General features: G+C 38.8%; 1 protein-coding gene across 1 annotated transcript in view; it reads left to right on the top strand.

The window, feature by feature from the left end:
• Window positions 1–7,726, top strand: part of nahoda (DOMON-like domain-containing protein nahoda) — a 40,161-nt gene that overhangs the window by 26,331 nt on the left and 6,104 nt on the right. Inside the window, exons 3-13 of the mRNA XM_011495988.1 lie at window positions 1,215–1,312; window positions 1,419–1,542; window positions 2,167–2,398; window positions 2,483–2,980; window positions 3,072–3,113; window positions 4,849–5,448; window positions 5,705–5,982; window positions 6,089–6,248; window positions 6,697–6,839; window positions 6,926–7,003; window positions 7,124–7,466. Of these exons, the coding sequence (XP_011494290.1) occupies window positions 1,215–1,312; window positions 1,419–1,542; window positions 2,167–2,398; window positions 2,483–2,980; window positions 3,072–3,113; window positions 4,849–5,448; window positions 5,705–5,982; window positions 6,089–6,248; window positions 6,697–6,839; window positions 6,926–7,003; window positions 7,124–7,466 (2,596 nt within the window). The remainder of the gene's footprint in view (window positions 1–1,214; window positions 1,313–1,418; window positions 1,543–2,166; window positions 2,399–2,482; window positions 2,981–3,071; window positions 3,114–4,848; window positions 5,449–5,704; window positions 5,983–6,088; window positions 6,249–6,696; window positions 6,840–6,925; window positions 7,004–7,123; window positions 7,467–7,726) is intronic.

Genomic DNA, 7,726 nt, shown 5'->3' with positions numbered 1-7,726 from the left:
ACAATGTAAGGCATTGATTTTAACAGGCCAGCTCAATGTCAATCTATAATGCCAATTAGAGCAATTTATATATGCAGTTGCTAATTGTTAATGTTTAAAATTAATAGGGGCGTGCCTTAGTCGTTGTTGAAGGGATACTTTGATTTATCATGGGGATGTGTTCAGCCTGTAATATTCAGCTTATAATAATCAGAATAAGTAGAGTGGAACGAACAAATTGTAAATATTGTTGAAATTTACTTTTTAACCAAGAACAATTAATCGAAGAATGTTATTTTTTATTGGATTTAGCTCTGAGCATCCGATAGCCATTTAAGAATTGTGAAAAATCTAAATATTCGTTAAAAGTTTTACGTTTGAATTTATTTGAAACTCCGTTGATTTTACTTACTATCGTAAACAAAGTAAATCAATATCTTGACAAAAATTAAAATACTATTCCATAAATTCATCGCTTACAAAGAAGCCGTAAATTATAAAATTAGCCCAAACGCATTAACGATGTGTACAAGTGTGCAAACAGACATTATGAAACAGTAAGCGATTACGTACGCTTGAAACACGAGGAGATTGTTAATACTTTTTTTTTTTTTTTTTTTTTTTTTTTGGTGTCAATTGTTCGTAATTAGCATGGGATGCGCACACGTATATGGATGGGGGGTTTTTTTTATTATTATTATTATTATTATTATTATTATTAATTATAAATGAAGATAAATGTAGGTGGTATACGAGGTAGAATTTATTTTATTCGTAAATATCAAAAGTATGTGACTGTCTAAGATTGCATAATATTTATATTGGTGTGTGTGAGCGCAACAAGTTGCGAGTCTTATAAAATGACTATATTCTTATGACTCGTCATTTATCGCAATGACGTTTTCGAGAGAAAAGCATTTTGTTACTTTTTCCCACTTATTATACTTTAGATAATATAAAGATCATATAAAGATTTAATTTTTTACAATAATGAAAATTCACGGAGAAAAGTGTTTGAATGTAATAAATGCGTTTATGCAAATAATCATGGTCTTGGTAATTGGAAAGTATTTATGATGTGTGATACAAGTCGTTTTGATAATTATCACATTCATGATAAATTCATCATCGGTGCTTTACGTTACTTATACGAGCAAACGGCAACGTATCGGCAATTGGCATGCATCAATTACCTTGTACGTTCATTTTAATATGTAATTATTTATTGCTTTCAGGGAGGATTCAGATTGCAGATTTTGGACGCCCTGGACAGGCCTCTAGTCGACCTTACCCCAGTAACTAAGCAAAGCGAATTTGTCGAGAATGATGTGACGTAAGTTTAACTCTACAAGCGTTTACGTGTTGTAAATTGCATTTCGACATATTATTTTTCTCCTGTGTTTGTTGTTTTCTCCAATTTATAAATGATTTACGAGCAGGGCTCAAAGCTACCTGGTGGAGTTGCCCGCGAACTTCACGTGCACGGACTGTACCGTCCGATTACTCAGGGAAGCCGAGGAATGGGGAACCTCTTATAGGTTTTGGTCTTGCGCCGATATTGATGTAAGTCCATTCGCGTAAAAGCTACTAAATTTAATTATTACCTCCTTCCGTCTAACTGCGAATTAAAAGAGAAAATAATCATGGGCTAAAGTATGCAATTATCGCGACTAAATTACCATCCCAATCAGTCATATCCAAATTATAATAATAATGTTCTGGTTATTGCAATTATTGGTTATTGAGTTTATATTTATAATTTTAATTAAGAATATTTTATGCCGTTTTAATGTATCGACACGCATAACGTGTATTGCGAATACAAGCGTTCATTAATAAACAGTTATATTACATAGAATGTAATGCAACTTTGTCAGAGATAATATTTTACGTTACGCAATCTCATCGATAATGTTGGGAATGTCACCGGCACTGAGATTTATAATCAACCGTAACAAAAATCAACTTTTTCATTTATAAACTATAATAACGTCCGTCGAACGTTTTGTTTTTTACTTTGTCATTTCATTGATATCGCTTGTCATTTGCCTCGCGGACCAAGTGAAACGTCGCAAAAATTCCTACCTACGGACTTCCTCGTCGTTCACGACCAAAGACAATCGTCGACGCTCTCGACGCAATCGAAAAATGCTGGAACGAAAAGTCGATCGCTTCCTTTGGTTACAGATCGTCGATAGAAAGTCATACAGGGAGGATTGCAGTGGTCACGGACGTTCGGTGTTGGGCCGATGTAGGTGCGACAGGTTTTTCCATGGTGCGAGGTGCCAGTATCGGGAGGAATGCCTCGATGACTCGGACTGCGGCACCCAGGGGGTCTGTATCGACAACGGCGGCACCACGGCTCCGACCAAGCACTGCTACTGCAACATCGGATGGTTCGGGCCAGGATGCTCGAAACGTGAGTATTGCCTCCAGCGGCCCATCTACCAGGCTCACCAATGCATCGACCGCACGTATAATCGGCGTATAATTTGTGCATTAGGCTCGGTGATGAAGAACGTCGACCTCGACCTCGAGTCTTACACAATGAAGCGCTTTTCCGAGGACTTTACCTTCTACTGGCGCATCCTCAAGGACACAAACGAATTCGAGGGCGTAGCGGTGGTGAACGGAAGTTCGTGGGTCGGGGTGGGCTGGCGGCCGAGCAGCCTCACCTCGGCCTGCAGGGCGATCCCGGAGATTCGCGAGCGCGGCAAGAAGGGCGGCCCCGAGCCCCTACCCCGTCCGGAGCCCAAATCCGAGCCGGAGCCAAACGCGGAGCCGGAACATAAGACGGAGTCGCCGGAGCCGGAGCCGGAGCCGGAGCCGGTGTCGGAGCCAGAGCCGGAGCCGGAGCCGGAAATCAACCCGGGGACGACGCAGCTCAAATTCGGAGGCAACAACAAGCGCTCGGCGAAGCACGACGCCGGTGTCACGCCTCGGCCCGGCAGCGACGTCACGGTCCAGACGAGCGTAACCTACCGCGTCAGCACAAAGCAAGGTAAGTGAGGCCCATAAACGATTTTACGAACGCTTAGGCCCGCGCCTTTCTCCAACAACGGTTAATCACTGCGTTTGTCATTTTCCGCCAGGTCGCAGGAGGAGATCGCCTCAGCCTGATCCTCAACCAACCGGTAAGTGCCCATGTCTAAATTTAATAATGTAAGATCGAGCGACGTAACGATGTTAGTTGAGCGCGTAAGACAATTCATTTTAATGACCATCTAAATGACGTCTCACGACGAAGAGGCCAACAATAATGATAATTTAATAACAATATTATTAATAACAACAACAAACAAACAAACAAACAAACAAACAACAAACAAACAACAAACAAACAAACAAACAAACAACAAACAAACAACAAACAAACAAACAAACAAACAACAAACAAACAACAAACAAACAAACAAACAAACAACAAACAAACAACAAACAAACAATAACAACAATAATTACAATGTTCGTCCTCTTCTTCTGCGATGCTATTCCTCCTTGTGAACCGCAATCCGAAGGCTCGAATCATCGCGGTGAATTCCCTCTTGCAAGGCGTAGCCCTAATTAAGTTTGACACGGCCTATAATCATCACTGCGTCCAAGTTTTTTGCCAAAATAATAGTCACTATTATTAAACAAAAAAATAAATAAAATAAAAGCAACAACAACAACAACGACAAAAGAAACAACAACGTATCACGCATTAACCTTAAGCAGCATTATGGTCTTAAGGGCCATGTGCAAAGTAAAATATATAAAAACCAAGCTTATTTTACAGTGCGTACAAGAATTGCATGGAAATAATTTAATCAAACCCTACGATTACATATCATCCAAGAAACACAAACGCTTGATCAAAACTGTTTATCTAAATGCTTTATATACCTACATACATACATATGCATCTATATATATATATATGGTTGATGATGCATCATACGCATTATAAGCCATTGGCTATTTTCATAAATTTCTATTGAAAAATTGAATGTAGAAAATAGAAAAAAATTAAAATTCTAAAATATGAAAATAAAACATAGAATTTGAGAGGAAAATTCACATTGATTTCCTTATTCAATTAGTATTTTTAATCGATTGAAATGTTATTTAACAGCAGTATTGAATCGAACGTTGTGATTTTGCACTTTGAAAACTGCACAAACATGATAAAGCAAACAGAGTATAGATAAGACCAAAGAGTAAACTAACATAAAACATGTAAAAATAAGATATTAACGACGTAGAAAGTAGGTGCTGGTATGCCGTATATCAATGTTTTCTTATCTTATTTTTTTAAGTTCATTTTTGTTTTGTTTTTTTTTTGTTTGTTTTGTTTTTTTTTGTTTTTGTTTTTGTTTTGTTTTAATTTTAAACGGCAATTACAGTATAAAGACAATAAATTCGGCCATAAACCCTCTAATATAAAATCGATCAAACCTTTTAATGTAAGATGAACAAAATTCAACTAAAAACATGCACTCCTCGGGGAAGACTTGCGCTACCTGCAGATTATGTAAATAACTGATTAGCTTCGTTGCTTTTCAGCGAAAGCAAGATATTATCCTCTAATTGTTCTCCGCTCGCGGAAATATATATATATATATATATATATATATATATATATTAAGAACGCATACATTTTCCTTTCGCACGCCGCGTACCATGCCATACATAATACATATGTATATGTATATGTGTATGTAAATACATATATATATATATATATATATATATATAAGAAAAAAGTAAATGAAGGTTCGATAGAAAATAACTTTCCCCGTATTTAAGTACCCTTAGTAGAAAACAAAATTTATTAATAACTCACGAGGTGAAGGTGTAAATGGTGGCATGTGTTGCTTTTTTGCACAGGGGAGCCAGCCAGCGAGCCCGAACCCAACTCAGAGCCAGAACCTAAAACAGAACCAGAGCCCAAATCTGAACCCGAATCCAAATTTGAGCCACAGTCTAAAATCATTTCCGTAAAGAAATCCGTGCAAGAGTCTAAATTTGAACCGAAATCCGAGCCCGAGCCAAAATCTGTACCCGAGCCACAATCCAAACCAGAGCCGAATTCCGAGCCCGAGCCGAAAACCGAACCCGAGCCGAAAACCGAACCCGAGCCAGATTCCGAGCCAGAACCCAACTCTGAGCCCGAACCAAAATCCGAACCCGAACCTTCGTCCGAGCCTGAATCGAAGTCCGAACCCGAGCCCTCGTCAGAGCCCGAGTCGAAATCCGAGCCCGAGCCAAAATCCGAACCCAATTCGGAACCCGAACCAAACACAAAACCAGAACCCAATTCCGTGCCTGAGCCCAAGTCCGAACCCGAGGCAAATTCCGAACCCGAGCCAAATGCCGAGCCCGAGCCAAATTCCGAACCCGAACCGAAATCCGAACCGGAACCTTCGTCCGAGCCCCATTCGGAAGATTCGAAACGACAGTCTAATGCAAAATCAGGATCACCCAAAGGTAAATTCTTGCAATCTTTTTCAAAACACAGTCTTATTATCTCAATATCTTTACGAACTTCTTTTACATTATTCGCCTACGTCTCAAAATCTTCTATCTCGCGCAGATCGTAATTTTTATCTCGTGACTGTGCTTATTTACATCTCTAAGCCTATTATTTCTCTCACGATATCCTTAACTTCACCATACATTCTTCATGTTCGCCCGACATCCGTATATAATATTATATTTAATAAATAACAAGTTGGTCAAGCAGTGCATGGACTTCATAAATACACACCGAAACACGATTTCAATCCAATGGACTGTACCGACATCGTAATTGGTACGGCCCGTGGTATGAGGCATCGGATTGGTGATTATTACACGCGCGACAGATCGACGCCGCGTCTCGACACTTTCTGGGGCGGTAAGGACAGTCTCACGGCCGCCATGGGCTTCGAAAAGGACGGGCTCACGACGATCCTCTTTAGACGAAAACTCACCGCTGACGAGCACTTCAGTGACCACGAGATTATCGATGGAACGATGCAGGTGGGAATGGTCGTTTTATTTCACTATTATTATCTTCTATCAGTTGGTCAGAAATGCTTCTGTCGGAGATTCGAGGCGAATAATCGAGTGGCCCTTTTACGATTAGGTGATTTGGGCTAGAGGCCAGGAGGCGGGTAAATACGTTCACGTCCCGAGCAGTGGCATTGAGCAGAGTAAGGCTAGTGTCAAGGACTTTTACAAGCCTGACGAGCTTAAGTATCACGGGCACAAATCCCAACGAGGCGTCACAGCCATTAACTTTTTCGGTAAGTTTCTTCGGGCTTTTATATCAATTACACGCTCCCAAGCGTACACACAGACACGCCGAGTTCAAAAGGTAAGTAAGTTGGACAAAAACACAAAAACACAAAAACACAAAAAAAAAAAAAAAAAAAAAAAAAAAAAAAAAAAAAAAAAAAAAAAAAAAAAAAAAAAAAAAACAAAAAAAAAAGAAACAAAAAAAAAAAAAGAAAGAAAAAAAAATGAATAAAGAAATACAAATAGCAAAATAGCATTACCATCGATAAATCATATATAAATTTATTATATTCTTACGATAATTGAAGTCACGTTATTAGCTACGTTTTTCACATAAACAATATGTTTTATTATTGAATTAAGATTATTTGGTTAAGCCTCAAGTACTTTTTGAAAAATTTAAACGATAAAGCACGTCAAATTCAATCTCTTCTTATTTATCATTGTCATTTTTAGAGGAAAAGGGAAGAGAAGATTTCGGCGGTGGTGTATCATTAGAAGGAGGAGGCTGCGGAGGTGAGTGGCATTACCCTAGGCATTGTGTCCCGGAAAATAGTACTTGCGAATACAGCATCAAATGGTTGTATAAAGCACGAAAGGTAGGTTCGCAATTCCCTTGAAACTTAAAACAAATTCACAATCATCTATAGATCATCTTATGTAATTGTAATTTCGCACTGCTTAGGATGAGATTTCTTTCACAATTGTAACAAAGAACATCGACACATGGACGGGCATTGGATTTTCAAAAGATGAAAAAATGGTCAGTAATAATAAATTGGCAATAAAATAAAACAATATTACAAATAACATAAGTAAGCCGAGGTAAATAAAGAAATAAATAAATAAATTCCGTTTTATTTATAAAATTGTTTATTTATAGTCACAAACGGACGCTATCCTAGGTTGGGTAGACAAAACAAGCGGAAGGGCATTTTTAATGGATACTTGGATTAATGGCTACAATTCTCCTGTTCTCGATGCCTCGCAAGATATTTTCAACTTCAGTGGTCGAATCGAGAATGGTGAAACCACTTTGAGATTTAGTAGGAAGAGAGCGACGAAGGACAACCGTGATTTATCCTTTACCGACGATCAGTGCCTTCATCTTATGTTCCCTGTCAAGGGTGGCACCTTCAATCCCGTAAATAAGAAAATTCGCAAACACGAAACTGTGCCAATTGTTTCCGCACAGAAGGTCTGCATAAAGTCCTGCGGAATAGATGGTAATTGCTTTTGAATAATTCTGCCACACCATATATCTTTAAATACCATTTAATCCTTTATCATTCAACATATAATGAGCAAGTAAAGAAAGAAATTTAACCCTCGCAAGTAATCAATGATATTTTACAATTAACCTGTCCATTAGCATCTTACATTATCCATGTATATACATATACATGTATAGAGTGAGGGGTGGGGTGGGGGTGAGGGATGGTGGTGGTGGCGGTGTTGGTGGGGGTGGGGGGGGGGGGGGGGGGAG

Source organism: Ceratosolen solmsi, unplaced genomic scaffold, assembly GCF_000503995.2.
Source record: "Ceratosolen solmsi marchali unplaced genomic scaffold, CerSol_1.0 scaffold11, whole genome shotgun sequence".
Classification (NCBI taxonomy): Eukaryota; Metazoa; Arthropoda; class Insecta; order Hymenoptera; family Agaonidae; genus Ceratosolen; species Ceratosolen solmsi.
The sequence above is the reverse complement of the archived record's forward strand: the minus strand, read 5'-3'. Positions and strand labels throughout refer to the sequence as shown.